Raw genomic sequence first — 17,912 nt, forward strand, 5'->3', positions numbered from 1 at the left:
TGGTCTCAAACCAAACTCAACTAACTAAGGTGGCATACTAACTGAGCCACGAACTAGAGTAGATAAGGATAGCTGTCATCTAGCTATTATTCATGGGCGGTGTACCAACCGCATCTGCAACTGACAAGTCGGTGACATAAATGCACAACGGTCACCCTGGCATATCACGAGTGGAGCTCGATATCTCAATAGAAAGTTCCCACACACCATTCTTGCCCTCTCTTATTCGAACCTCCATAGCTCTTGCTCTTGCTTCCGCTTGCGCTTTTCTCTCACTCGTGCTCACTCTTTCACTTTATTCATAGTATTGAGTAGTATTTGTGAGAGTCTTGACATCTACATTAGAGCATTCAAATTCATTGCAATTAAACCTTTCCAAACCAAATTACAAATGAGCTTTTTGTGAAAGAATAATGGACATCTACATCAACATATTCAAAGTCATTGCACTTTCTAAAGAAAATCGTTGAAATTTTTGCAAAAGAATGATGGATTATTGGCAACTTTGTCAAAACCCATAATATGTAAGTCATTAAGCAACATTAATTCATGCTCATAATCATCATACTCTACAAGCTCAAAAGACATGACCATCAATTTGTTGTCTAAATTGTCAAATTGGAATAAAAGATTAGGTCCATTAATATTGAGTACTTAACCGAATCCTAGCCGAATCCCAAAAATAATTCCTTTTAAAGAATCCTTAGCTTTACTAACATAAAAAGTTTTAGGGAGAATATGATTGAGACATTTCACTAGAAGCATTTTTAAAGAGCTACTATGGATAATGTCTAAAGCCCCAATATGCTTGAAAGTTTTGAAAGTAGAAAGTACTAGGATACTTATGGTAGTTTTTGCAAGCAACTTCCCTAGATCTAAAAGTATTCCCATGTTTGTATACCATAGACTTAATTAAGGGTAGGAATTGCCAACCAAAAACCACTTTTTTTAAGGTAAGATGAGGGAGTGGTTGCCTTATCAAATAGAAGAATTCATTATACATTTCCTACAATATAGTCTATCCATCAAACCATTGACATATGAAGATGAATATGAACTACTTGACACCAGCTTCGTGCATCCATATTGCTGAAGAATAATATCATACATGCATCAAAGAGAAGCTTTTTACAATAAACTCACATTCATCCAAATAAACACATTTTCTCTTGAGATTGCTTGAAGAAGTTGTTCTATTTGAAGCCTAAGAAGTAAAAGAGGATGTAATACAACTCACAAAGTTTTTAGGTTGGTAGTGCACTTGAGGGTGCCTACTACCTCTGGGTGTTGTGTTGGCACCTTGATTAGGCCTAGTATTGTTGGTATTTTGATGTGTTTTATGTTGATTGAAACATCTTTCAATCCATTTAACTCTATCACCCTTGTTTGTTGCCAAGGAGATTATTCACATTCTTAAAAACCATGAAGTTTTTGCCTATTGTAAGGACCAACTCCCTATGTTGTGAAAAAACAAGGGAAGCTATTAATAGCTTCATGTGGCTCATTAGATATCCATTTGAAAAATAAAAGCAACATACACTACAAGGACTTACCAACAAAAACTGGACCACTTTATTCATGATGTACCAAAAAGAATGTTCAAACTACAAAATTGTGTTGTTCTTACATGCATTATGGTACTCAACAAGATTGCAGCAACACTTAACAAAAGGTGTAAGATAGTTACATACCCCATGTAGAAATTCTGAATTGTACTTTTTGTCATTTGCTTTGGTGGACTTGGTAGCCACACAAACTCCATACAAGGGTGGACAACGATTAGGTTCAAATAGATTCTTAGTTATGGGACCATTTCAAATATTGTTCTCAACTTCCAATGCAAGATTAGATATATACAATAAATACATCATATGCCCAAGATTGTTGATTATTTGCTTGCAAATAGATTTCCAAAAGCCAATATGGAATAAGCATGTCCATATAGTAGTAACCTTGCCCCTATTTTTAACCCATCAGGAGGTATCCCAAGTGGCATTCAAAAATAATGCCTCTTCTTCAAAAAAATCAATTGAAACCAAAGATTTTTTTTCAACACCATTGACAAGAAAGGAATTTCAATCTCTGTGGTATTCCTAGGTCTAGGGTTTTCTTCTTGAAAATGTATACCATTTGCCTAACAAGATCTTTTATGATACCTTTACAAGAATCCAACCAATTGTTTAGGTTGGTCTTATCATCCTTAGCTAGATTGTCCAAATTATTCATAAGTAGTCTCAACTTAGCAATAGCAAGTTCAATATTGCTTAATGATATGTGGTAAATTGTGAGCTAGCTTGCAATGTCTAGTTACAAAAGCAACAAGCTCTCTATATCAGGATTCAAAGGAAGACTTCCTTTCTTCATATCTGTAAGAGTGTGACAGAATTCTTATGAGGCAGGGGGAGCTTCCAATTTTGGATTTAGATCCAATGAAAATTGATGGTGAAGGCAAGGGAGCGTCCAATTCTGGATCTAGATTCAACGAAAATTGATGGGTGCACAACCAAGAGCTTCCAAATTCTGGGTGCCATGAATTATGCTACAACAATAGTCACTCTATGATTAGCACAACAAGAATAATATGAAAGACTAAAGGTGGTTGCATTTTGCACCAACCTCACAAGTAGTTGTTACAATGCAAGTAAAATAGACTTGAAAAGTGTATTAAGCTATCAACAAAACAATGCATGTGCATCTACACGTGCACATGTGCAACTTTTCTCCTTTGATGTAATTTGAATCAATCAAATTCAAGAATTAATACACACAAAGAATCCCAAGTAGTTGTATTAGGGGCGACTTAGGTTCAATGGATGTATACACGTATGGTCTATCAATTTGTAGACATTGTACCTGTTCTAGGGATAGAGGAAAGCTCAAAGGAATGCGATAAGCATTTAGTATATGTTCCATATTTTTTAGTTCCTCTCTCTAAGAATCCTTATTGTATCTCTTCTAAGGATTAAGGCCAACTTAAAGGAATAATCCTTAACGTACCTTTTCTAAGGATTAAGGCCAACTCAAAGGAACTTAAAGGAATAATCCTTAACGTACCTCTTCTAGCGATTAAGGCCAGCTTGAAGGAACTTAAGCATTTGCTATATGCTCCATATTCTTAATTCATCTCTCTAAGAATCCTTAGTATATCTCTTCTAAGGATTAAGGCCGACCTGAAGGAACTTAAAAAGCATTCCATATATGCTCCATATTTTTAATTCCTCTTTCTAAGAATCCTAAGCATTACACTCTATCTTAGCCAATATGGTGGTGGTAATCTTGGTATCAATATTCAAGCATAACATTATCTTTTACATATGCTACCCTCTTACTTACAATGAATTTGAATGGTAACGTATTATTTATATTGCCAAGTCGATGTGCTAAAATACAATTCTATACATATTTAAAGAGATCACAAAGCATAAGAGGGTTAGGGGAGAGGGAAGCAAATTGGAAAGAACAAATCCAATGGCATAACCATTTTCATTATTGTGGAGCAACAACATATATAACCTATTGTTCAACATCTTCAATAGTGTGTAGAATATCTTGCTTGTGGAGCAAGGGCATATATATATAGTTTCTTGTTCGACATCTTCAATTGTGTGTGTGTGTGTGTGTGTGTGTGTGTGTGTGTGTGTGTGTGTGTGTGTGTGAAATATGAGAGAAGCCTTAGCAATAACGCGTGCCTTGTGTGTGCACACCACACAACTATAACTATTAACTAAGTAAAAGGGCTTAGTACTTACATGTGTACATATGTAAATGTCCTCTAATGTGCACACGCACATGTGCATGTGTCCATTCATTCTCCACAAAACACATGGACATTAAACTCGAAAGTTCAATCAATGTTCATGCACCTCAATTTACTCTAATTACCTTCAAGGTTCTAATGATGACTTAAGACTACACATACATGTGTAAGAGAAAGGACCTAATTCTTGAGCCACTTGATGATTGTCCAAAGAGAGAACGTAATCTAAGGCAATTGTTAATGTCAAAGGCATAACTAGATGAGGATGAGCACTTCATCAAACCTCTTTTAAATTTGACCTAACACTATCAATAACAAAAGTTATGTGTCTGCAAGGTTTACCTAAATGTGATTTGGTTATAAATGTGAGCTTTGCATACAAACCCACATTTGATACCAAATGTGAGATTCACCTTATATCTTGGGTATGTTTGTGCTAGTAGTAGTGGTAGTTAGGTGATCTTTTGTTGCAAAAATGTGTGTAGGTGTAGAGGGATGTGATTGTGTGTGTGTGTGTGTGTGTGTGTGTGTGTGTGAGCATGCACGTGCAACTTATAAGTTTGAATTGGCACTACATACTCCAGAATTTCACATCAGCTCAACTAAAGCCAAATTTTAACTATAAGAGAGGAATGTTTACAAGTTCAGTACCGTAGAAGACGCACACCAATACCAAGTCATGTTTTAGGAGCAAATTCAAGTGTCAATAAGAAACATTAGTCGTTGAAAGCATTGCGTATATACACATCAAATATATGCAGAGTTCAAAACAACAGAAGCTTTACATGAAGTTATAGCATAACATTAGACTACACATGCTGATAGTTTTCTGTATGGTACATCAAAGTCAACTGTATGCGAGGCTTTCAAAGGCCATTGTGTAATTGCCACTTATTGCAAAAACTAACTTTTGGTGTTTTGACCAACTATCACCAGAAAGCAGTACCATTATGTGTGTGTGTGTGTGTGTTCGCTCGTTCAAACCTCTCTATTGCAACTTGAATCGTGTTATGGATCTATGGGTTTTAAAATGCAGATGCTAATAGTTCTGTAGAGGACAATGATATAACGTTGGTCACACAAGACAGCCTTCGAGTTTTGCCCAAATCATCCACCCGCACCCTGATTGCTTGTGTTGTTCAAGCCTATCGTTCTCAAAGTTCAGTATGTGTTCACGACAACCAATTTCAAGAATATTAAAGTTTTATCTTGAACAAGTGTAGTTTTCCAGTATCAGGAATTTTTAGATGATTGCACCTAGTAGTGTTCACCTATATCTTAAAACACACTAGCATTTGAAATATACACTGGCAAGAAAACAAAATCAGTACAATCACAAATCTCAAAATAAAACACTGTAGCCTGTTAAAAGGGCGCTCCATCCATCCATACTTTAATGCCTACACCCATGCCTGCAACGTGCTGCATCCACAGCAATTAATATCCCAGCTTTTGCTGCAACAATCTATGAAAGAGGGAGATGAGGGAGGAAGGGCAAGACTTGCTCAGTGCTGGATTGGTTTTATTCTGTCCTTTGAGGCTGAGATTCTCTCTTGAAGGATTGAAAGAAAACATTCTAAATATGATTTCCATCAGCCACACGAACCATAACCGAACCAGATGTACAAAATATCAACCAGCTCCCTGCTTCAGAAAATCCCTTGGAAACATAAATGTTTCTGCATAGAACCTTTTTGGTGAAGTACAGATAGATAAAAGCCCACAGCCAACAGTTTGCAGCTTGACAATGGTCCGAATGCTCAACGGCAGTATATTGCCTGATCAATTTGTGGTGGAATGGGTTTGATTTCAGTACCTAATTCCTGTTCAATCCTATATCTGCAAGCAAAATAGTAAAGATCAACATAGTGATAACTTTTACCTTTAATCTTACAATCATAAATATGTTCTGGTGTCTTACAAGTTAAATCGATCCTCGTAAGTGATAAGATTTACAGCTAAACCAAGATGACCAAACCGTCCCGAACGTCCCACCTGCAGCACACCTCTTCAATTGCAAGCCAAAACTAATCAGCCAGGTATATTGTTAATGCATGGTTAGAGTTGGACTTACCCTGTGAAGATAGGTCTCTGAATTTTTTGGAAAATCAAAGTTGATGACAACATTGACAGCTTGAATGTCAATTCCCCTTGTAAACAAATCTGTTTTCAGGAGTCCCAGCGGGAGTCTCTTAGAAAGATGACACAAAACCATCCTAGAACTCTAGCACAAAAATTACTGAGTGAAACGAGGCACCTGAGCAAACGAGATTCCTGCATGCACCATTCCTGAAGTCATGGAACACCCTATTACGATGTGACTGAACCATCTTTGCATGGATATAAAAGCAGGAATATCCAAGCTCTGTTATTTTTTTAGCAAGTAGCTCCACACGATTGACAGAGTTGCAGAATATAATGGACTGGTTTATTTGAAGCTGCCAGTTTGCATTGAAAACTTCAACCATCAGCAGACTGTTAATCAAAACCATTCAGGAACTGTTTTGCCATGGCTTGAGTGGCACATACCTTGGAAAAGAGAGTGTTAAGACAATGCACTTTTTGTCTCTCCTCAACAAAAGCATAATACTGAGTGATTCCCTTTAAAGTCAATTCGTCCATTAAATTGATCACATAGGGTTTCTGAAGAAACTTATCCTTAAAAGACTTGACAGTGACAGGAAAAGTTGCTGAAAAAAGTAAAATCTGCCGATTCTCTGGTAGGAACCCAATAAGCTGCTCTACAAGAGGCTGAAACTCTGGAGACAGAAGCTTGTCAGCCTGTAAACACCAGTAAAAGGTTTGATCAATAACCATAAGGCGAATACGGATCTCTGAATATGTAGTGGAGAAATGTTCAAAATGCATCTCTTTAAACAATCAAAATTGCCCTTGAGAAGAAATATTATCTGCACCTATCATAATCAGAAGCATATGGCTCAAGTGCTAGAAAAGAAGATTCGTGTAATTGACATTGGCTCTGTATTCCAATCAAATTATGAACCGATTTGTGTTTTCTGTAAGCAGATGCATCCACTTTATCAAAGTAGCGGAAAAGGACTCTATACAAGTCAGCGGATGGTACCACATGCTTGTGAGTCTCAATTGCACTCTGTTTTCTAAAGATGAGACAAAGATGATGAAGAAGTAGTGAGCAGATGGCACCACATTCTCTTAAGTCTCAATTACTTACACTTTTTGGATGCAAGGCAAAGGAGGAAAAGGTTGAAACTGAAGGGTCCATGATGACACTTCTTTATATAAAACCATATTCAATGGATGTAAGACAAAAAGGAGAAATTGAAGGGTCGTGACACTTCTTTATACTTCATTGTATACACCCCTACATGCCCTCGAAGGTATGGCTCTAGCCTTCCAGCCACAACACTTCCGATGGCCTGTGACGGCAAGTGCAAGCTCCATTAATTGTTTACAGCAACGCATGCACATGCTGGGGTCCCAGTTGACTGGAAACACTCGCAAGATTAACACCTTAGTATAATACTGCCGTGCAGCTCTAACAGTTTGAGCTAAGACTGCTCAGTTACTGGTATTCACACGATAGCCATGTCCCACTAGTAATCTCACATCCTACTCTTTGTCAACGGTCAATAGTTGACAGGCTATAAAGCAAAAACAAGCCACTCATCATCAAGTTTGATAGACATTTTACATCAATTCATTCAGCATCAACTCCCATGGTACAATTGACCAGAATATCTAGATTCTGCAAACTGAAAACTTCAAAAAAACAATGTACTCAAGAAGTAAAGTTGCTAAACAAGGACAAGACATCTCTCTAGCGAGAAAGCACCAAGCAATCTTACCTCATCCATCACAAGCATTGTACAATCACTCAAGTTGCATACACCTTTCTTAGTCAAATCTAAAACCCTTCCAGGTGTCCCTACGAGAATGTGAACTGGTTGATACAGCCGCAAGATATCATCCTTCAAGCTTGTCCCACCTGTTGTAACCATAATTTGAATGCTCAGGTGTTTGGCAAGCTCTTTGCACACCTGGGATGTCTGCAGAGCCAACTCTCGTGTGGGCACTAGAAGAAGAGCTGCGCGAAAGATTGATCAAAACAAATCACTGTTCATTTGTTTTGTAAAATCTGAATCAATGATGATAAGAATACCTAAATAAAGCCAGGGTCCAGATAATGACTTTAAAAATACAACTCACTAACCACTATATATAACTAATTAACTAACTGGAAGTGACCCTTGTGACCCATCCTTTTAAAACTTCAGCCAAAAAAAAAAAAAGCCCACCAAAACCCTCCCCCCAAAATAGTCTCACTATGCCAATAAAGCCAGGACAAAACACTGATGAATAGGTGCGTAGAGTTAGAAAGATTATGCACATAATTCAGGAGATACCCAGGAGACAAACAGAACTTTGAAATTTGGATAATGGATATAAGAATTTTCATGCTCGTAATTTTTAAGTACCTTAGAATCTAGATGGCCAGCACTCTGGACACTCCAAGCTTGAAGCTTCTGCAACAAGCTCTCGTCTGAAAAGTACAAGGGAGTTTCTTTTGTGACAGCTCCCTTCAGGATGCAGCATATTAAATGCCAGTATTGTAGTTCTATGATGCTCTGGCAGTTTTTCTCCCGAGCATACTTACAAAAACATCCAGTCTCTACTCATGCCACCCCTCTAATGCCAGTGGAGGATGTCATCCTCTATTTAGCAGCATTGCTAGCTTTAAGTCTTCTAATTGAATTAATGAATGATCAGATTTGCATGCTACTCGATTCTTTGATCCTTGCTCTCAAAACATTCCCGTGAATCTTACTGGTTTCAATACAACTTTTCAGGTGTCAAGAGATCTCTATTTAGCAGCATTGCCAGCTTTAAGACTTCTAATTGACACATAAATGATCAGGTTTGCATGCTGCTTTATTCTTTCATCCTTGCTCTCAAGGCATTAGTTCAAATGTGATTTTTCAGGAGTTGAGAGATAATAATTGTTTCACTGTCCCCCAGCCTGCCTTCCCCTTTTCACCCCTCTTTATGATTCACAGATACTAAATCTCACCAGACTGATGTATTAAAAACCCCTTTTTTCCTACCTTTCTTATGCAATGCTCTTATATGCATGTAAAAGTTGTCGGTGATGATTCCTGTATGAGTGATCTCTTTGAATTGAGTTTTCAGCGAGTCAAAGATAAGCGAGCAAACTTCTTCAATTGCAAAATATTTGTTGGGTCAATGCTCAGCTGCAGACACACTCGGGTATGCTCACAGTGAGCAGTAAACAGCAAGAGAGAGGAAGAGACAAGCAAGCAAACTTCTTCACTTGTAAAATATTTGTTGGGTCAATGCTCAGCTGCAGACACACTCAGGTATGCTCACAGTGAGCAGTAAACAGCAAGAGAGAGGAAGAGATTGCTGGGATGTCACATCCACTAGTGTGGAAATGACTGAATAAAGCTACATTCTGTAAGGTACTATAGTACCACGCCCAAAGTGGGTGTTCACACAGGCAAAACACCCTTCTCCAGCTAGAACGTAAAAAGTGTCCATGGATAAAGGAGCATTCACACCAGGACAATGAAGGAACACGATCAACATTAAAAAATTACGCTTTGGCATTATATTATTACTTGACCATCAAGAAAAATTTGAACGGTTGAAAAAGGCATATAGTCAAATGGTTACACCAACAGTCATTACACTCAGAGCTCCATTTGTATGTTTTATGAACTGAGCAAAATTATGGATCCCAGGCAAAGGACATTTACACGAAATCTGCAACACAAAGAAACATTTCGTAGAAAACGAAAACTTACGAGAGAACTAGGATGGCCACTTAAAAACCCTGGGCCATCAAATTCATAATCAAAAATAAAGGAAACCCAAAGTGGTAGTCTTTTCTGATTGAGGTTTTATCAGTTCACAAGTTGATCTTAAAACTTCTACATGATCTGCAGGCAAATAGACCAGTCACCTGCTGTTGGATCTGCAGTTGGTTCTATAAACTTAAGATTTTCCTTGTAGGCTTGTCACTGTTAGATGCTACATACAGACACTAGGTTCCCATCCAATATCTATTTGGCAGCCCTCACTATTCAAGCAAAGCCGAGGCCTCCACATTTGGGATCAAAAAAGCACAGACTATTCCAGTTTGATAGATAAGAACATCCCATACTGGGCTTATTAGCAAATGGCTCATTTATCCTCCAAAAAAAAGATTACAATTACAACCAGTAATGTGTCGGACTGAAAATTTTGTGCGAGTCACAAACAGACAGCACTTCAGCATTTCTGCAAATTCAGTGGACCCAATTATAGCCCACCTAAGCACTCACCTTGAATCACATTTTTGCTTGGATCTGTCTTCTCAATTGCTGGAATACAGAAGGCTGCTGTTTTTCCTGTTCCATTTTTTGCTCTTGCAAGTATGTCACTCCCAGTCAAAGCTATCGGTATGCTTTCTTCTTGAATCGGAGACGGCCTCTCAAACCCTTTCTCATAAATACCCATCAGCAGTTCTCGTTTCAAGAAGTAATCCTCAAACTCATTTCCTTTGGTAGCTGTTACATCCTGCACAAGAAGAAGACTTGAAGCACCTCATTTTCCAGTTGCCCAAAACTTAAGGAGAGAATTAAAAGCCTGTGATAGACCTCAGTCTTGTAGCGAGAATCAGGAGGTGGTAATCTGATTTGAGCTTTCCAATCTTGCAAACTGTGGAATAACCAAACAGTTCATAAGAACAAGTTGAACAAACTTATTGCATTCACATATTTGCTTGCATTGAAACAAGCCATTAAGCTGTACTGTTTGTTGATTTCCCTCATCCCTCCTTTAAACGTACTTTTCAGACCAGAAACTACATTCCCATTCATTTGCAAGCTTTTATTATCCTGAACATTAGCTATGCTATGTCTCCAGTACTGATGCCATCCATCTATTACATATTGCCCTTGAGCCTCATTTTCTTCCTGACTCCCTTCGACAGACACAATTGGAAAGAGGAAGCCACACCATAGATTATTTGAGCCTTCAATTTTTATGAATAATAGTGGCTTAATGGCTGACTTATAAACAGAGGCTCATTGAAATGTCCACATAACCTTCACACATGGCATGACACAAAGACAAGCATTGAAAAAGAAACATCAAGAGATGGACATCAAGCTCACTTTCCAGCCATATAGCTCTCCCCAAGCCTAGAACAAGTAGCAAACTAGGCCATGCCCTCGTTGTAAGGGCTAACTAGTGCCCAAACAATCTTGACATGTGGATGAGACAGTCTGTGGACCTCGAGTCCCAAGTCTAGTAATCACACAGGATGTGGAAATAACTGAACCCCAAGTCCTTTTCAAAGTAACGCTTTACAGCCCTAGACGTTTAGAGCCTTAGGCACATTCACACTTGCAGCTAATAACCCTTGCTATGGAGTATTGGCACCTCATCTAAATGTCCAAGAATGTACACTTGTGCTCAAATTTGGACACTGAATACTACTAGCTCCCAAAATATCTAAATTAAAATGACGTCACTGGCAAAGTCTACAATTTTACAACTCTTCTTCAGGTCCTAGGGAGTTTCCCCCAATCCCCCCTCCAATTTTGTGTACAGTACAATGTATCCAAACAACATGTGAAACTCCCTCACTCCATCCTTCACTATTACCATGATGAATCACAACAAAATGCAACTAGGCAATGTACAAGGATGGCCAAGTGTTTAGAATGAAAAAGCTATCTTTTAAAATATTTGACAAGATAGATAGCATTTGGTGAGTTTGTGAACCAGCTAGAAAGAGCCATGTTTTCAAGATAGTTTGAGTATTGCCCATATCTTGCAGCAGCTAAGGTACGGGGCAACTACGCTATGGTTATGGTAAAAGGACCCATCGAGAGGTCCCTGGTTGATAAGGAGGCTCTGAAGATGAGCCACTGGTAGTTCAAATATGCTTTCTTTCAAGAGAGACAAGGGTTATCCATGCAAGTCATGAGAGCATACCTATCTATATTAGCACTTGAAGAGACTCAGGCAAATCAGGAGTTCAAGATTCAATGGATCAGCAGAAGCCATCTATAGCTTAGGGGGACATAGAGCATGATGCTCATCCCTTTGTTCTTTCAAAGTATTCAAATCATGGAATGGGATTATTCTATTCTGCGGCACGATGTAACAGCAAAATTGTTGCAAAGTTTATTATCAATGTTTAGGAGAATGATCTTTCAGATCAGGATTATGTAGATTCAAAAAATGCAATGGTTTCAATATCAAAGCAAGCCATTTCAGTTACAAAACTCTATTGTCCCACAGAGGGACAGTATATCAAATAGAAGATCTAACAAAGGCCAGTTCAGTGCAAGATGACAGCATCACATAGACACATTCTAATTCTAGAGAAGAATCTCATGGAACCATGACACATTCTAATTCTAGAGAAGAATATCATGGGGCCATCCTTGACCCCATAGGCTTCCACAAGCTATCTTATTCATGGAAGATATCTCATTTGCAAAGGACATTCAAATCATTCTGCTTACTATCATTGTAGGGTGAAGATTAGCCAATGCTAACCTACTAGAGACTATGGAGGCTGCCACCGACCTTTAACTTTCCAGGGTGGAGCTAGGAGGTTCACATGTTGAATCGCTAATATTTGGTACAAGTTCTCCAATTATGGAGACTGTCTTTGTTCAAACCAACTACATGGTTTCACCATAACTTGTGGCCTCTATGATCATGTTCAAACCAACTACATGGTTTCACCATAACTTGTGACTCACTCCCTTTAACACCTAACTTCTATGGTCATGGTCATAAGTCCACAAACCAATCTTTCTCTCAGAATGATCATATGGATCATCCTTTCAAAGGTGTTAAAATTGGAAGATTCAAGAAGATCATGTAATTTTTTCACCTAATCCTAGCTGGCCTTACAATATAGAGACCAAAGCACTTATGCTAGCAATGACACTTTATTCCAAGAAAACCAATAGCTTTCAAGAGAAGAAGCTATCCGGCACACCAAGGCAGCACATGATGCTATTTAAGGGGAAAGACTTTATCAAGAACTATGTTAATAAAACGTAGATTTGTCACATCAACAAGGTAGTGAGATTCAAGCAAACGAGGATGTAGTATCTTTCAAAAATGCTAGATAAATCGGAAAGGATTTCAATGGACCCTACATTGGGACTACCTTGAACTTATGGGCTATGGGCTATGATGCTCTATGGGTAGCTATCCCAACAAAGATGACAACATTTCTTCCAAGGATACCTAGAACTCAATGGGACCATGACACTCAGTGGGTAAGTATTGTAAGAGAGAGAACAATGTTCTACTACACAATGGCTCATCACTTTGTGGACTAATCATTTCATTATCCTGGTGGTCATTGCTAATAGACATATTAAGAGCTAGGGCCTCTAAGTTAACATATATCTTTTTGACGCTTGTGTTGCAGAAGTTGAAAAAGACTTCTAAATTATGGTTTTTTTAATCATCATTGATCAGATAGCTAGTCAAAGAAAGAGCCAAATTTTAGAGGATCTGTTTACTGCATGTGCTTCTAACAGATAGATATACTTGCTTGAAAATAAACATTCTTTATAAAGAAGCCAGGAACCATTGTAGACCAAGAATAAGAAGAGCACACATACTAAATACCAGTTAATTTTCATCGCTTTCAAGCAATGGCAATGTTCACAAAGGGATTGTGACACCCCTAGATTCTTGTGGTGTTGACTTTTCATGCTGTCCCATGTTCGCTATGCCAAACCTCTGCATTATTTTCCATCTTTCCTCTTCAGTAGGCCGTTGTCACTACTCATAGGCCTTGGCCTCCAGTTCAAGGCTTTCGACGATAGGAGGAATTTTGAGTATGGACTTTAGATCATTTGTACAAGTTCCAATCCAATGGAACTTAAACAACACCACAAAGGCATTTTCTGAGATAGGCAAGAAATATTGCAGCTTGCCGAAGGTTCTATTAAGACTATTGAAAGTCAATACATTTTGCAGTTTCTATATCTAGCAATTCTTTCGGCAAAAAGGCTACATTTCTGTAAGATATGCAAGAAATGTTGTGAATTACTAAAGATTATTGTCCTAACACTTAACAGCCATCATTGCTCTTCATCACTAAATCCCTCAACTTCTCTCTGTTCGCACTTGCAGACCTGTAAATTCGTTCAACTTTTGGACCACAAAGGAAGTAATACCAGTGTACAGCTTCAAGCATAGCTTTTTCCAAAAATGTATGGTTCAAATACCAAACTCTTGCAAACATTTGCTACTGGAAAGGTATGATATGAATACATACTTGACCTTGAAATAAAAATAAAAAAGTACCGAATGCTGTTTTTAACCAATAGACTATCATCTTTAAAGTGCCACCTATCCTGAAAGCATTGTAACATGGGACAAGTTTTGGGGACAAGGATGAAAACGTGGACAGTAGTCTGAATTGCCATCCCTTGTCACCATGAGAGGGGGCTCTGACATGGGGATAGGATATGGGGACAGGGTGGTGCTGGGATTAGGACCAGGACGAGAAGCTAGAAAAGGCCATTCCATGTTACTATCTATTCATGGGTTAAAATTTGAAAATTATAACTTTAGATTCTAGTATGTACATTTACAGCTTTCCTATACCCGAATTTTATGAAGGAAGGAAAATTTAAGGGCCACATATATTCAGTCAGGGGTAGTGAACCATACGTATTCCCTACTTCCACACCTGTATGCCTTTTCCACATCATAATGCATGGAAAAAACCATGGCTTCAACCATGAAGAATTGCAGATTTGCACCCTTTCCACTCTTCTGCTTGATAAATAAGTTAGTTAATTGCATAGTGGAAATATATCATTGAGCATACATGCACCAGTACATCTTTGCATTGTCTCTGAAAGTAACCTCAGCCCCATATTTTTATCAGAAGCAAGAAGAGAAGGGGATAAGGAACAGAGAAGAATTGTCGTCCCTGAAATAAGACGTGGGGTGGAAAGAAGCTACCATCCCACAATCCTGAAGCCCAAAAATGGTCATCCCTTGTGACTGTATTTTTGCCCTAAGGACTTGACCATACGAAAATTTACTTGCCTCAGGGTTGCCCATTCTAATCTTCAATTCGTCTCCAACCATTTCATCTGTCTGAGGTTGACCCATGTGGTCGTTTCTCAATATTCTGAACAAGCGCTGGCTACATCAAAACATCTTGACTTGATGATCATGCAAAGATAACAGTAGCCTTGGGTGTGGATATGCTTGAGGCATATCATTTCAAGAGACATTTTCATCAGGAGAATTTACCATCTAATCCATTTGCAAAATCGACCAAAAAAAAAAAAAAAAACGAAGCTTAATTGGTTAATATAGTTCATTGATCCTCACATTTCACAATTGGTTTATAGACAACAATAAACATTAAGTAAAAGGGGTTTGAGCTGCAAGCAGCAGTCAAATGCTTCCAAGTTATGCAAACAATGTTACATATTTTAAATGTGATTGTGAAGCTTAACCAAAATAGGGCATTATATTATACTAATCATAGTACTGCTCATCAAAATCTGGACAAAGTTATGAAAAATGTGTTGGATCAATAGCAAGTTATTAGGCCAAGTTACCTAGGAAATCAGATTATCTCCTTGATTAAGGATTCACCTTAATTTCTGCCCTAGTCTCAGAGATACAATCCTATCTAAGGTAACAAGATTATGCCGGTAGAAGAAATTTCAAAATCTCACAATAACACGATTTTCATTCGAACAACTTGGTTTTAATCAAAGGAATACATAGTCCCACAAATATTTGGTAAGACTACTTGTCCTAAGACGAAGGCGACATGGGAGTCATAGATACTCTCAAGAGTCAATTCCCCACATTCAGGTGTGAACAGCTGTTCAGAAAGGCGAGGTGAATATATCCCCATGCCCAAAGATTAGGCAATGAGGATCAGGCATGTAACTGAAGTTAGTGGCTGGCCAGGCTCTAGCCAACATCAGTTGACTATAATAACAAAGTTCATAAAGCGCATCAGAAGGGACCCTTTGGGGCCTCTTGTAGAAAGGACTCCTTGCTCTAGAGCTCTCGACCCTAGATAGCTAAAGAACAGTGAGCTGTTGGTATTTCTTGAGGCTTGGAAGTTTGAGGCCGCATCACGGTGCTATCACTATACTGCTCTTTAAGGTGAGCTAAAACAGTGCTGCAGTGGGAGAGAATCAAATGAAAATTTTGATGAAACAGTAGTAAAGGAAGCTGAACTTTTTCACTTTTGATAGGCATATCCTTCTTCAGTCTGAAACTGTAAAGGCTATGAAAAAGATGCAGCCAAATTATTTTGGAAAGACATAATTGGCTGAGCTGTTGTCCCAAATGGATTCGCTTCATTTGTAAGACTTGAAACCATACTGCATAAGGTGGCTGAGAGAACTTGATCTGCACAAAAAGCTTTGCAGGTGGCAGTAGATGAGTTTCTATTAATTGGATTGAAGGATGTGCTCAAGATGACGAAGAAGTAAGTAGCGCATCCAATTCTCCTTTAACATAAGGCCTGCACAAACTGCTGACCTGTGCGAGTGACACCCATGTGCATGAGACAAACAGGCAGGCTGAGTATTTCATGGAGCTGAGGCTGGGGAAGGCAGGTCATCCACAATGATCCATACCAGCACCACAGACAGATGTATCAAATGCATTGAACTCAAAGACACGCAAAAGAAATGCAAACTGTAAATTTGCCAATGAAAGAACTAAAACGCAAATCAACTTTGTTTGAAAACCTTCAAATGTAAATCTTACAGTTGTCTAACATAAAAGAGAGCTTCAGATTGTTGTAACATTTCCTTAGTTTAAAATATGTAGGAAATAGCTAATAAGGTCATTGAAATAATGATATAGCCTGTTAACTCAGCTGTAACATGATCAGAAAATAGGCACTGACCTTAAACTTGTTTGGCCCTGTGTTTGGGAGTTTGAAGGGAGATTGTTTCCCTGTGGCTTCAATGCTGTAGCCATGTCATGGACTTGTGTTGCACCTTTTTGTCGGATTTCATAAGAACTATGGGCTGAACGATTCTGTGAATCCCCGTACATTTAGAAAACCTAAGATCAAGCCAACAAGCCAATTGTGACACTATATCACAAGTTCAATAAGTTCCAGACAAGAGGATTTAATATACAAAAGCAGATGATTAGATAGCACCTATCATGATCAACTCTTACTTATAATATGCCAAGAGAGGAAATCTTCTTGGAAACCGAAGAAGTGCACCAAAATCCACTATGTATCGCAAAGTAAGTCAAAAGACAATAGATGAAAAAACAACCAGTATGATATATTGACTTTGTTACAAACCCAGGCATAACCACTTCAGTAACAAAACCAAGTTTACATAGTATTTTGGTCTCGTCATTGCCAGAAACGCCAATCTAACACAAGTAGTAGAAGCCCATGTCTTAAATACAGCACACCCAAAAAATTATCCAGCACTTGTACACAGTTATATATAAATTAAATATGATCCTTGCAGTTTTACCCATCAGGCATGTTGCATTGTCCATTATCACCATTACAAAATATCATGTCCATATCATAAGATGTTTACTCTTTTCCACACACTATCACTCTCTATCATCCCTCGCTCCTTTTGCCAATAGATCCAAGAATGTTAAAAACCGAAGACTTTCCACGAATCCATTGAGCACTTGCCACAGATTTATCACACTTTTCTGACTTTTTTTGGCTCTCTAAACAGTTCCAGAAAAGAATTGTTTCATTAAATATGGCTCATGATTTTCTAGAATTTAGTAGGACAGCTTGCTAAGAAAGTTCTGCAAAAGGTAATCATTGTCATTACATGACTATGCCCACATCAGCGCAACTCTCCTACCTCTCCTTGCTCTCATCTGTATCACCACCATAATTGGCTCACTCTTCCATCATCATCACCACCATCATCATCATGATTCTAAGAGTGCACAACAAAAGAGAAACACAAATGCAGAGAGAGAGGGCAAGAGAGAGAGACTGAAATGAATGCAGAGAAGCAAAGGAATAGACTGCACTGATCTGAAATATAAAGCTGAATACAAAATGGACTGATCAGTCCCTGCATGCAGCCTAAGGCATCAGTGAGGGTGCTAGATCAAGCTGATGGAAAGTGGAATGCAT

At 38.4% G+C, this 17,912-nt stretch overlaps 1 protein-coding gene across 2 annotated transcripts in view; it reads right to left on the reverse strand.

Moving 5' to 3' along the window:
• Positions 1-5,078: 5,078 nt before the first annotated feature.
• LOC148010984 (DEAD-box ATP-dependent RNA helicase 8-like) overlaps positions 5,079-17,912 on the reverse strand; it is a 55,515-nt gene continuing 42,681 nt past the window's right edge. For both annotated transcript variants that reach the window (XM_087671008.1, XM_087671009.1), the window contains 9 exons: positions 16,683-16,843; positions 10,396-10,456; positions 10,081-10,315; positions 7,585-7,823; positions 6,287-6,538; positions 6,015-6,195; positions 5,832-5,920; positions 5,679-5,752; positions 5,079-5,596 (listed from right to left, as the gene is read on the reverse strand). In XM_087671008.1, the coding sequence (XP_087527134.1) occupies positions 5,518-5,596; positions 5,679-5,752; positions 5,832-5,920; positions 6,015-6,195; positions 6,287-6,538; positions 7,585-7,823; positions 10,081-10,315; positions 10,396-10,456; positions 16,683-16,834 (1,362 nt within the window). In that variant the 5' untranslated portion in view covers positions 16,835-16,843 and the 3' untranslated portion in view covers positions 5,079-5,517. The remainder of the gene's footprint in view (positions 5,597-5,678; positions 5,753-5,831; positions 5,921-6,014; positions 6,196-6,286; positions 6,539-7,584; positions 7,824-10,080; positions 10,316-10,395; positions 10,457-16,682; positions 16,844-17,912) is intronic.

The sequence above is a fragment of the Lygodium microphyllum genome, chromosome 29 (assembly GCF_053477565.2).
Source record: "Lygodium microphyllum isolate KBCC chromosome 29, Lygodium_microphyllum_v1.1.10, whole genome shotgun sequence".
Classification (NCBI taxonomy): domain Eukaryota; kingdom Viridiplantae; phylum Streptophyta; class Polypodiopsida; order Schizaeales; family Lygodiaceae; genus Lygodium; species Lygodium microphyllum.